General features: G+C 38.7%; 1 protein-coding gene across 3 annotated transcripts in view; it reads right to left on the bottom strand.

Moving 5' to 3' along the window:
- Window positions 1-13,994, bottom strand: part of gpc5a (glypican 5a) — a 126,889-nt gene that overhangs the window by 51,480 nt on the left and 61,415 nt on the right. For all 3 annotated transcript variants that reach the window (XM_071488970.1, XM_071488969.1, XM_071488971.1), the window contains one exon: window positions 10,720-10,840. In XM_071488970.1, coding sequence (XP_071345071.1) covers window positions 10,720-10,840 — 121 coding nt within the window. The remainder of the gene's footprint in view (window positions 1-10,719; window positions 10,841-13,994) is intronic.

Here is a 13,994-nt window from a genome sequence, read left to right as displayed (position 1 = left end):
TACATTTCTAAACTCACCAATGTACACATCACAAACTTTTACATTATACCAGCTGTTTCCTCAGGAAATCACAACTAAGGCTGCAGTTTGTGAGGCGTCTCAAAAGATTTGGCATGGTAACCCAGGCTTGGGTTCACTTTCATCACTGCACCATGGAGACTATATTCTGACAGGCTGTATCGCAGTGCATTGCTTTGGAAATTCTGACTGCACATGACTGGAAACTGCAGCAAATCACTGTAAAGCCAGCATAAAAAATTTACCGGCAAAGACCTACTACAGCTGCATGATATCTTCATTAGCCACTGCATAAGAAAAGCCCAAAGCATCATCAAGGACACCAGTCATCCAGCCCACACACTTTTCTCACTCCTGCCATCTGCAAAATGTTACTGGAGCTTTAAATCACACACCACCCGTTTCAGAGACAGTTTCTTCCCAAAGGTAGTCGAATAATGAACAATACCCACACCCACCCACTCACATAAGTACAGACACTAAACCAGCACCTATAATGTGTACTTCTAGGTTTTTATAGTGTATTTTGAGGTATCACTTAATTATACTATCAGTTGCATTTTTTATTTCTTTTCCAAGGCTGAGAGTGACACAGTGCAACAATTCAATTAATTTTCTAACACATGAACTTGATACTGTTACATCCCTCTGGAGTAAACAAACGAAGTGTTACAGGTACAACAATAATAATAAAAAACTAGACAGACTAGACTGACTGCCATGCAGCTGTATGCCTCCGCCAATCAGTCCAGCTGCAGCAAACACGGTCACAATCTCCCCTTCTTCTGTTCCTGAGTTACAGCGTTGAGTAACGACCAGTGGTGTTTTTGACAGAATGTTATGATGTCACAGTGAAGTTGACCTTTGACCATTTGGATATAAAACATCATCACATCGTCATTTTGGTTGCTTTTTTTGTTAATTGTGTCACAATTAGTGCATGAACTCTTGGTTTACATTTTAAAAAAAGGGTTTTGTGATGTCACAGTGACCTTTGACCACCAAATTCTGATCAGTTCATCCTTGAGTCCAAAATGAATGTTTATACCAAATTTTAAGAAAATCCCTCCTGAAGTTCCTGAGATATTGTGTTGCGAGAATGGGATAGATGGACACACAACCTGAAAGCATAATGCCTCCGGCCAGGGCTGTCGCTGGAGCAGAGGCGTAGTTAGCTTTTTTAAACTTGTCACCGTGAATTTCTGGCTGTAAATCTATTTGCTTGACCTCTGTATCGGGTCATTAAAAATATTAAACCATGCAACTGTTTCAGCATTTCTACAACAATGTCAGATATTACAGACACAGATGGGACATCTCATTGCACTACTGTCTAATGCTAGAAATTTTCACTCAGCTGTCAACTCCAATTTGTGACCTCAAACCATTAAGGTATGTGCTTAAGCTGTGTCCACAGTAATGGAACAAGGTGATGGCCATGTTACTCTATATCTTGTAAATGTAAGGGCATTATGACTATAGTTATCCTGCCCACACAACTATTCAGTCAATATTTCCCACCACAGACAAAGGCAGATGTAGTACCGAAAAAATTGCAAGGAATTCAAAGAGTCATTGACAAGTTATAACTTACATTTATTGTTGATTAAATTAACACTGTAATGTAAAGGGTACATTTCCTAAAGAGGTGCAGGATGTCATGTGGCAAAATGAATCACACCTTCAAAGCTCTAGGAGATGAATCAAGCTGTGTGTGGATTTTTAAGCTCATTAGTATTCTCTTTGAACATATTCTACTATCTGTAAATAGTGGGTGGAGGAGAGATCTTACAATGATCATATTTGCCAGTGAGGGAAGAAAAGTGTCAGGATGTGAGCAGGTCCCAAGACACACACTGTCATTTTCCATCTCCCTCACTGCAGCAGCAGCACTGACAGGGTGTTTATCCAGACCAAGAGCAGCAGCAAAGAGGCAGCAGGTCAGTGAGCAAGAGGCCACAGTAGAAATTAGAATATAATGTGAATTTTGGAATAATAGTCTCGTTCAAATTTAACCCTCTGTCCTACAACTTCACATTTGGAAGATTTCAAGGATAATGCTCTGTATTTTTATTGCAGCCAGCAAACTCCATGACAAGACCAATACCGACAGTGAAGCGATGCCAATAACACATAAAGCCTGATAAAGCTTATTCATCTACGCGACAGACCTCCACTGTTGTTCGAAACTATAAAAAAAAATGCATCAATGAGCGACTTTGCTCTGCATGACATGTTCCTTTCACAAACACTGCCCTGCTGCTGTAAATACTCACTACAGCACCAAATGGGTAATAATCCACGATCCAGGTTCACTACATTTGCTGGGAAATAAATTGCCAGAGCGCTTTGGTATCTAAATGGTTACAGTGCATGGCACACAACCGCAACATCCGCAATCGATTCTGGGCCGGGGACCCTTGTTGAATGTCACACCCCTTCTCTCTCCCCCATGTTTCCTGTCTGCTTCTCTACTGCCAACTGTCAAATACAGGCAGAAATTGACAAAATAATCTAAAAAAAAAAATAAATAAAAACAAGAAACTACAGCGTCCAACTTTTATATGAGGTGGTCAACTTTTCCAAAGAAAAAAATGAAAGTAATTTAGTATTAATAAAGAGAATAAAGAATAAAGAGAAAAGAATAAAAGAATAAAAAATAAAAGAGAAACATTTAGAAGATTTACATACACAGAAATAAGTAACGATTGGTAGTAACGACATTTGGTGATTTGGTGATATTACCATAAAATATTGGTTGTTATTATGCAAATGTGTTCATGTTGTTTACCTGCAACCTTCTTGCTAGGGTAAAAATAACTACATATGAATGTAATTCTTTAAAAAAAAAGGTTCTTAAAATTTAAAAGGACATATTATTCAAATGTGATTTTCTTATATTTTGAATATTGTAAAACTTGAATTTAGCAACTTCTGACCAATTACACGAACAGGATTATCCTGCTGTTGCTCAAACTGGCTTTTAATCATGGATAAGCACATGAGATCATTTAAGATAAAGCTGTTATCTTCAGGTATGCAGCTTAGCTGGATTTGTCTTTGAATGTTTTTATTGGGTATAATGATTGAAGCCATGAGTGCTGGTTAAAACATGAATTATAATGTTGCAGGTTTTGAGGTTTGTCTATAATTAAAACTCGCTTGCACAGTCTTGACATATCTTTATATTTTATCCTTGCTGGATAGCAACATAAATTGGTTGAACACACTCAATTTGAAAGTCAAACTCAGTGGGTTAGGTGTGTTAAATATCTCTTTAAAAAAAAACAGGAAGATGGTTATAACCAAGATTGCCTTTGCTCCTTAAGTGGACTTCCACAACAGTCAAATGTTATGATGTGGTACGCACATTTAGGAACACAACAAATAAAATGTGAATAAATCCTCAGCGTTAATCCTTTGGTCTAAGAGGAAAGAGCACATGAATAATTCACAAGCAAAACTGCTGGTCAACCACCACATCAATGACTGGTAAATAATTCAGCCCACAGACTGGATGAGGAGCTGCTTGCCCCTGATTTTGATTGAGAGACACAGGGACAGGGCCTACTTATAGATTCTTGATGGGTTTTACCACATCGAGAGGAGAGGACAGGCAAGGAGGAGAGGAGCCAACAAATAATTCATAAGAAAGAGCTGCTGATGAGCAAGATGATGAAATCTAGAGTTTGTACTCTCAGATTGCATGATGAATTTGTCAATAGCTGCATCGCTGTTTTGTGTTTTCCTGCAGGCTCGGCTGTGGAATAGTAATGATACATTTCCATTTGGTCCTGTGGAAAGTGGGAGCATTTTCGGCACTTCATTTACTCAAGGTCAGGGGCAAATAAATGGAAATAGTAAAGAACATTTTTGATATGTAGATGAAAAACATGAAAATCAACATTTGCATGGACACACCATTCTTATCCTTATAAAAATGCCCAACAGTGGCAACTTTAAAGGTAATGGAATTGCACTTTGATCCATGTTTCATCGTACACTTCCCTCTTTCTCTCCAGCCATTAAAACAGGCAACTTGCCATTTATGCACATATGCACATGTACTTTAAGTTTCATCGTATTAATAAGGTGCACCAATTCTATAGTGATTTATAGAAGTAATACACTGTGTAGGGTACGCCCATATGTGCACACAGTCACTCATGTGTAGAATGGAATAAGTGTGTGCACTGGAATATGTAATTGATGTTTTTGCCGCTCATAAAGTGAGCTGCCATTAACCCTCCCACACGTTCACACACACCCACACCTCTATAGTTCCTCCCCTTGAATCCAGTTTTCATCTACCCCTGATAAATTCAATAAATTTAAATTTCGAAGAATCACCATTTAACACCGTCTGCATTTTAAGTCGCAATGCGCTGAACATGCCCCACATATCCTCCTCGACCCCCATTTTCCATTTTAAACAGCCACAATGTCAGTGAATTACATGATTACCACTTCCTGGGACTCCCTGTTGTGTCATAACATGCCATGTGCCTCAAAACATGTGTCATCAACGCCTTTAAGACAGCAGAGGAATAAAATATGGAAATTGATGTTAAATGACAAGTCGGGTCATACACGCAAGATGCCGCATTTCACCAGCTAATGAGGTGCCAATCAGAACTATTTGCAAATCAAGTCCCAATGAGACGATAATGCAAACTAGACTCAAGGACTGTGAACACACAAGCTGTTAAATGAATCGTACCACATGTATAATATAAATGAAATTATACACAACTTCACTGTAAGATTTCACCTTCCTCTACATTGACTCCTAGAATGAAAACACACGTAATTTCTCTTAAGAAACAATACAAGTTATTTTAGACTCTACAGGAACCGGTTTAGATGCCACGCTGATTAATTAGCTCCCTTAAACACATTTCCTGCTTCAGGAAGCCTGTGCTGCATGAATCTTGAACTCCTGTGTCAAAGTCACATCCTTTTATGTCCAACACTTTTTTAGTCCATCAGTCTCTTGGAACAGATACAGGTTCTATTTTATCAGGTATCAATCCATACAGCCTCCAAGAGATACAACAACTTGAGATTTGCATTTAGAAAAAACAAAAAAAACAACAAAAAAAAACACTCTAAGCAGCAATTCAGACTGAAAACAGTCCCGTGTTGGAACAGGAGGCAGCACTGGTGTACCAGTGAGACGGTGAAATATGATCCAGGAAGTCCAACTTGAGAAACCGATTAATGATTAAAGGGTTATCAGATGCCAAACCACAGCACGCCGGTTTGTAATACTCAGGATTTCACAGCTTTGAAAAGTTATCACGGTGGCCACTAGTATATTTTTCACTTCAACAATCACGAGATAAACAATAGAAATACAGCATTCCTTAGACAAATAATCTACCATGAACGTGTGCTTGCATGTACTTGATGGGCCAATGAAGCATTTTGTCAGGCGTCACATTACAGCAAAAATTGGCCTTGGTAAACGTTTTGGATTTGACGACTCTATAATGTTTTGCAGGAACACTGTGTCTTCCATTCAAATGAATAAGACGGCTGCATTTTTTCACATCACTTTCCAGATGCACCTGTTGCGTCCTGTGGTCGCTTAGCGCAGTTAAGGCTCTTCTCTGTTCTGGCACAATGGTGGGAATGAGCTCCCTACTGAAGTCAGGAAAGCAGAGCCACTGCCGCAGGCTATAAACCCACCTATTTGTGTATACATTTACCTGCTAGTGCTTACTCTTCAAATCTCTTTAAGCACTTGCACTGTAGCACTGAGCATCCCTCTAGTTTAACTGTGTCAAAGGAATACACTCCAAACTTTCTAGCTTACTTCTACTTCTTGCTCCTACGTGATTTGAATGTATTTATCGCAGATCACTTTGGACAAAAGCATCTGCCATAGGAACGTAATGTAACATCAGTGACAAGCAGTTGACTTTGAAGGGCAGTAACCATCAAACACAGGCCAGAGTCAGTGTGGACTGAACGAGGAGACACCTCAGTACGTGCTGCTACCATCTCGCATTGGGTGTGAATGTGGGAAAATTCTGACTTTGCAACTGAATAAGGACATTAGCATGTTTACTGAGACGTTTACCACGAAACCACTTTTTAAAATCTTATTTGTAAGGCTTGGAGATGTCTTACTTTATCAAGACAAATTCAATAATAAGTTGGGATACTGTCTGTTTCTAATTCACTGGAGTGAGTGGGATAAAACATACACTGTGATTAATGATTTTGCAGATCACTGCGTTATGTAACTGATATGAGGCTTACAAGTAGAACAACAAAGCACTTCCCTTTGAAATCAGTTTGACCCACTGATGGAGTGTAATTTGGCTTGAGTGTACTCGAGCTACTGCTACAATTAATTTGGGGTTATTTGCATCTTGAATTCCCATTAAACCCAAACAAAGTCCAGGAAAAGCTTAAAGCAACACAAGATCTGGATGGCTACCATCATGACAAACAAAACAGACAAGGCTACTAATGCTACTACACAGGCACAGCAACTTTTTATATATTTTGTCTGCATGTGCTGGAGGCTGTGCTGGCATAAACCATGAGGATCTGACAAACAGCACTGCAGAAGGGCAAAGGTTGAGTTTTTGTTTGTTTTTTTTAGTATTTCAAAGCGTGCATTCATTATCATTCAAAATGATTATATAAGATACAGCTTTATTCATTCAAACATATAAATGGCATGAAACATGAAAAGTTACAAAGACCATTTTTTCAGAGAGTGTTTTCCTGAAGCCGTGTTTGTCCTTCACACATCAAATATCTGACGTGGATTTAGTTTATGTTTCTTTCACATAATGTCGGAAATGATTTTACAACTTAAAGCAACTTCATTTTTTCTGAGATTCTTGTTGTTCGTGATACTTACTCAGATTTTCACATCTGACAAAGTGAAAAAAAGGTTATTTGTTTCACAGCTAAAATTGCGTAGCCGCATACACAAAAACTGACTCCTCTATTGCATTTTACCCTGTTTAATCAGCACAAATTCTGTCATTTCCGCTGAGATTATATTTGAATACTATTTATAATCTGTGGGACTAATTAGCGCCACATTCTGCATCGTATTATTAACATGGGATGTGTTTTGTTTTTTCTTTGTTTTGTTTTTTGTTTAGTTTTTATATCTCTAACTGTGGTTGATATACTTGTTACACCTTTGCTCATAGGAACCATCATTTGTGTTCTTAAGCTCCAAGAAATATTATACAGGCCAGAAATTTCTGCTTTTTAACAGCCAACGTGAGAATTTATAATGCCAAAGTTCTTATCACACCCATGCTGCAATTTGTGCTCCATGACTCCATCATCCTCATTGAGGTGCTGGGGAAAAGTCAGGGATAAATCATTCGGAAACTGTGGGTCAAAGTTTAGTTTTTTGTTTTGTTTAATTTTAAGTGGATTTGTGAAAACTTTGACATGCTGGTGGCATTCACTGAAAACTCAGAGCTCACCAAAGTCATTAAGATTCATCCTCAGAGGCCCTGGGCTCTGCATAAAAATTCATGGCAATCTTTACAAAAGCTGTTGAGATATTTCCATCTGTGCCAAAGTGGTAAAACAACCAACCAACTAACCAGCCGACTGAACGACTGACATTGTGATGAGCCACAGTGCTAGAGCAGCTGAAAATGTGTTTTTTTAAAAATATAATTATATATTATAATAATTATTTTAAGAGCCCGTTGTGTTGCGCGCTGTGTCTGTAGGTCTTTGTATATGTCAATCTAATGATGCCTTTTAGCCTTAATTTGTTTTCAGACATACTTATTGAAAGGTGTGATCATGCTCAAAAACATGTCAACATAACAGGGAGAAAAACCATGCTAATTAGCTTTGGTTGAAACTGTGTTGAGGTTGCACTGTCTTTTCATTCATGCTGCCTTTGCTGAATAAATTCCATAAATGCATTTCAATTTCAGGGATTTCACAGTTGGCTGAGTTTTAAGGGCAGTTGACAGGCAGGGAGTCAGCATAGGATGTTTGATTTTTATTCCATTCATATCCAACATTCCTTTTTATTCATGTATTAATAAACTACCTTTTCTTTTTATTTCTAAGTAAACTCAGGAGAAGTGTTCCTGGAAGAAACCTTAGTCAGAACTTTTTAACAGAAATTGTGCACCTGCACCTGTCAATGCATTTGAATTGTTCCAGTGGGTTCTTCAAAAATTCAAGACATTACAAACATTGACTGTGCAGGTGTTGACGCCAGGATATTATTTCAAAACTGAAGCAAAAACACAGAATAAACTGCTTTTCTACAAGCTATGACTCTGAAAATCAAATGTCACACTGGGAGCGTTTTTATTATTTTTTTTCCTGTTGTTTCTTTGCTACGAGGCAGGTCGACCTCAGTTAGTTTCTTTACGCACCACAGATCTGTCTCTCAGCTTTAAAGCAAAGCAAAGCAAATGTAGGGGAAACTTTTAAAGATATAAATGGAGGGAAAAAATAAAAACAAAAGATAAGAAAGAAACAAAGATTTCAAAACAGAAAGAAAGAAAAGACATCCAGTCAGTAAATATTTCCCAGCTGATCATAACTGACATGTTTATACAATTATTACTGATGTAAACAAACCTTAGAGGTCAGAGAGCATTAAGAAAATGTAATTTACTCGTCATAATATTAGCCCATGTATTCAGTCTGTCAATCAAACTGGGAGGGATGGGTCCAGTTTTGTTTTTTGAACATCAGTAGTGTTCGTATTTCACCTTTAAAGTGGTTAGAATCAATATTTTCCCATTAACAGTGGATCAATTGTGTGCTGTGAAGGTGCTTGCTCCTACTGAATTCTCACACAACTCTACAGGTCTCTCAGCTCTGTGGAACATTTTGGCATCTTTCATCTCCGTGGCTACAACTTTAATGTTTGGTTCACTCATCGCTTTTATCCAACTCCAGACACAGCAGGCAAATGTATTCATCAAAAAAACCCCACTGAAAATCCACTGTGCACTACCTGCCTGGCATCAAATGGCAGACAAACATAGTTAATGACAAGCTGGTGAACATAGTGCAGCTAAAGAGCCAGATATTTCCCCAAGGAGTTAGTGGAGACCAAAACAGAGCTAATAAGAGATGAATGACTTAAACTCATCAGGTGGAAACAAACAGAGGTCAACATATTAATGAATCCACATGTTGTTGCTCTGTATCCACTGTATTGTAGTATATAGGCAAGTGTTTGCTAACAATTTTGCCATATCATCTTAAAAGGTGATGATATGTCAGTGTTGTATTCATAGCTTGTTTTCCACTGCCCCAACTGGCCAAAAAACATGGATACCCAGAACAACTTTGTGCAATTGTCCTGTCGTTAGACAAAGATGTTCATCTACGTGTCTTGAAACAGATGATAGTGCTAAAGTCAAATGGTGATATATATGATTCTCCTAAGGATCAATGACTGAATCACTGACTAATGGTTGGTTATTGAACTGGGGTAATCAAAGACTGGGTATGTAAGAACAAGAGGAACATGTTGTAAGATAATGACACTGATTAAATGTTTTCAGTAAAATGAACAAGCAGCTGAACAGACAATGTGGACAAAAAGACAAGAGCATTTGCGAAAGATATTGGGTGGAAAAAAAAAAACTGAACTTCACCACAGTACTTTTTCTCAGGAGATTATAAATGATTACATAATCTGGGCTGAGCTGATGATCATGATCTGTTTCTTAGTACTTACAGTAAATCATGTGCTGCAGATAAACAATTTCTGAGTATTCAAGCTCATAGAACTGCCTTTCTCCTGTAAGAAAAAATCCACAGAACCACAAGGACGTTCGAAGAAGCACATTTAAGATGCAAACGGTGAAAGCACACACAGAGTGAATGTCAACAAGGTAGATCAGGAGCTCCCAAATGGTTATGATATAGATTTATGTGTTCTGACATCCCACAGATGGTGTGAATTAGTCAGGGAGGGGGTGTCAGCACGAGGTCAAGAGAGATGACCTGGCCTTCAGCCTGCCACTCAGGGAACCTAAGCAACAGATGCACGAAGCTGCTGTTACTGCGGCTGCTGCTGCAGTGAAACAACAGAGATGGCTGCAGCAGCTGTTATTGAAGCTGCAGCAGAGAAAGCGCTCACCTAAACTGCCCTAATCTCATCATCCTGAGAGATAAACAGCTCTGAAAGGAGCCACAGCAGCACAAATGTGCATCAAAGGAGACTCTGTGATAGAACAGCAACATTGATTTTGACAAAGAGCAGAAAAAGGATTTTGTAAATATGAAGACACACAAACCAGATCAAATGGGTTTCTAAATGTGTAATGATTGATTTTGTTTTTCATTGCCTCGGGACGATTTTGCATTTGAGACTAGTTTTCTATTAGCCGGTACTTACTGGTAATAGAGGATATAAATGAATTATTTTGTCAAGGATTATTCAGAGGTAAAGTGTGAAGGGCTTCAGCTTTGTGAGCAGTCATTTCTTTTCAAGGCAGCAGTCAGTGTTCCTTAAGGAACAAGCCAAAAGCTGACAGAAGATACTTTGTGTTCCACAGACTGACAAAGAAGCACAGAGAATTAGCAGATTGCCTTAGGAGACGTTTACCGTATGTCTGACAGAATGAGGGATGGAAATACAGAATTAAAACAGAGTGAGAGCTTTGATAAGAGAGAGAATTGTATAATGTACACACGTTAAATGTGTACAGAGAATGAGATTCTCACCTGATTGATGTGTTTCAGTTTGTCAATGATTTGATTTATCACAGGGTCTGCTTCCTTCACTTTGACTTCAGGGTTGGCACTCTGAGCTTTGATGCCATTGCCGACCACACGGAGGGTGTAGCTGTGAACAAAGTGCAGAAGACAGAGGGAAAGCCTGTAAGTATTTTCATATGTCCTCTTATCATGTCACAGCATCAAATGAGAAATACCAGTGGGGGAAAAGTAACTAAGTAGCCTACTGTACTTAAGCACAAATTCTTGTACTTCATTTTATAACACTTTACATTTCAGAGGGTAATATTGTACCTTGTACTGCACCACACTTATTTGAGAGGTGTGGTTAACAGTGAATTTTTAAGATTAATCATAATTCCTAAACATATGATAAGCTTATAAACCACTGTGCATTGTCGACAAATAAAGTAGCTTATGATCCCCTTACAAATTAACAGGGTCTAATTGGGGCAAAAGGTCATGTCTCATTTGTCTGTTAGTTGTTAGTTGTGTTTCCCCTCTTAACATGGTTTAAATCAGATGCTTGAGGTAAAACTGGCTCAAAGGTGAAACTCTCCAATATTTCACAAAAAAGCAACAATTGGGACCATGAATCATCTCACAACCACTCACTTTTACTCAAGTAAAGGAACTGACTTCTTCCACCACTGAGAAACACACCAACCATGTATTAGAAAAGCCAACTCGACACTCATTCTGAATAAAACCCAACCTATTATCTCTTCTTCTCTTCTGGAGAATTTCAATATTCTGATCTCACACAAAGGTGATGGTGTAACTCATTTGGAAGAATACAAATGAACTACCCTGGGGTTAAAGTAGGATTTGTGTTCTGGATGAAACATGATTCACCTGCACATGTGCCCATGAACATGTGTCTCTGCTGCAGCGCTAAGGCTGCATATTACATGTATGGTTTATCAGGACTATATATCAGTACACAGTACTCAGCTATTCATTTACGATATGTGCCATAACATTTCAATATGCAGCATTAATCCCTGTTTTAAAGCAGTTTGTTGTTGTTATAGCTTGGTAATAGGCTTCAGTTCACTTCAAGGACTCCTGACTCTTTAGTTTCAGTCCAGTGTGTCAGCTGTAATGACTCTGGCCATGGCGGCTGGTGAGCGAGCACAACTCACTCACATCTCCATCACCAGCATATCACTTAATCAAACAAGTAGATCAAGGTAAAGTCACTCATGGATGAAAGTTTTGCTGAGTGTGTGTGTTCGCAGCAGATCGGACAAGGAGCGGACCACAAAGGTGTCGGCCAAATATCCCTTTGAGCTTAAAAAGAATCAGTGGCTAAAAGGACTGGTGGGTGATTTTGTAGCAGCTAACACAGATGCCATGCAAGGTCAGAAAGAAAAAAAAAACATGTATGAATAAATAAAGTGCAGGAAGCATAGGTGCCTAATTTATTTAAAAGAAAAGGTGGGTGGCAGAATTCAAATTCAGTCAGGATGTCTGTCGTTGTGATGCAATTTTGATGTTAATTTCCTGCAAATCTGAGCTCCTAAACGTGATTAGTTTTGGGAAGATACAGCCGCCATTCAGTGTTCTGTTCTACTTTTTATCAGTGGTCTGTTATCACCAGAATTTTTCTTATTAGGCTCTTTCTTCTCTTTTTGTGGCCTCTGTCCTTGTTGTCTCAGCTGAGACTGCTGTCTTCTGGCAGCCACGTCAAATAAAATATTAAAATGAACATTTTAAATGCGTCTGCAATAGCAGCACTTTGGTAATTTAGAGAACAGATGCTCAAAGTTGTATTTATGAAAATGCATTTGTTTGGCAGATTTAAACAAAAGATCTCTATAAAAGTCGGGGGGGGGGGACATAACACAATCTGTGAGATAATTAAATTCAAGAAAGATATTATTCAAATCTCTTGTCGGCCTCTTTTTCGGTTCAGATTTGCTCCATCATGTGTGACTCGTGTCACTTAATTTCCTTTAAAATTAATTTTAATATCAGATGTTAAAAGATTCAATTTATTCCATGTGATATGATCAAAAATATGCTGGCACGTTGACCTTTTGTTCAAGCAAAATTGAGTAATTAGGGAAAAGGTTTGTTCACATAAAAGGGTCTGAATGTAAGCGACTGGAAACATCACCACCAGCTGTGTGCTGGATTTCAGAGTAACCAGGTTATTGCGATGCATGTCAACAACCCAGCTTTCAGGTTTTCTTTGAATCACTTGGCTTTCCTGTGCGCATCTGATCGACCAAAATGTAAGAGCGAAAGTGAAGGCCCTTGTTGCTCGATGCAGCGGGCGCCTGTGGCTGGAGAAGGATGTGTTTGGGACTAAGCTGCACCTGAACCGTGTGTACTAGAGCCATGATCCAGCTGCCTCCAGCTCTGTTTAATCCCTGGACACACCTGCTGAGATTGAGATTGTATGTGTAATAACTGTAAGGAAGATAGTCCTTGTTAAATCAGGCACTGCTATAAATTGTTTAGGGTCCACCTGGTAAAAAAAAAAAAAAAAAATCAAGAGTAAAGGGAGATTCCTGGCTCACTTGCAGGCTTTGATAATCTCATATGATGCTCGGAGTTATCATGAGATGCCTTCCCACATAACAAATAGCACAAAATCCACCTCTTCATGACCTTTGCTAGAGTCTTTTTCCTCCTTAATAGCAGATTGAAGAGATTACATCAGAGCCATCTGTGCCCGGTTCCACCCTGTGAAAATGTGTACGGCCACACATCTGTATAAAAAAACCTGTATGTTATCATCAAATCTATATCTGTATCTTTATATTGTGAAAACCACTGGTATCCTTGAATTTCGATGCAGTTTAACACGAAGCACATATAAAATATCATTAGTATCCATGTACACACACAAACACACACATGCATACAGGCAGCTCCTCTTGCATTCAGTAAGCAATGTATTTCATTATGCCACTGGGATCCATAACCTGAAATACATGCAATCTCTTGTAGCATGCTGCAGGGCTGGAAATGCAACTCAAAGACTCTCGGGGGGCTGCAACACCAGAAAATAAGGGTGTGCTCCTTAAAAGGTGTCACGGATAAAAAAAATAAATAAAAATAAACATTGATCACAGTCATTATATATTCTTGAGGGTGAGTAAAAGCGTACAGTGGCATCAGACACAACCTACAAGAGGATATCAAACAGCTGAGTGATTGCCTGTGTCTCTGTGGACCAGCAGCAGGATCCTGTAATCCATATCCTTCTCCCCAAAGGGACGCTTGGTTTGCATCTCATCTCTGCTCACACT

Source organism: Trachinotus anak, unplaced genomic scaffold (assembly GCF_046630095.1).
Source record: "Trachinotus anak isolate AG129_WGS33_773 ecotype Australia unplaced genomic scaffold, CSIRO_AGI_Tana_v1 ptg000011l, whole genome shotgun sequence".
Lineage (NCBI taxonomy): Eukaryota > Metazoa > Chordata > Actinopteri > Carangiformes > Carangidae > Trachinotus > Trachinotus anak.
Note: the sequence above shows the minus strand (reverse complement) of the source record. Positions and strands in the feature narration are given on the sequence as shown.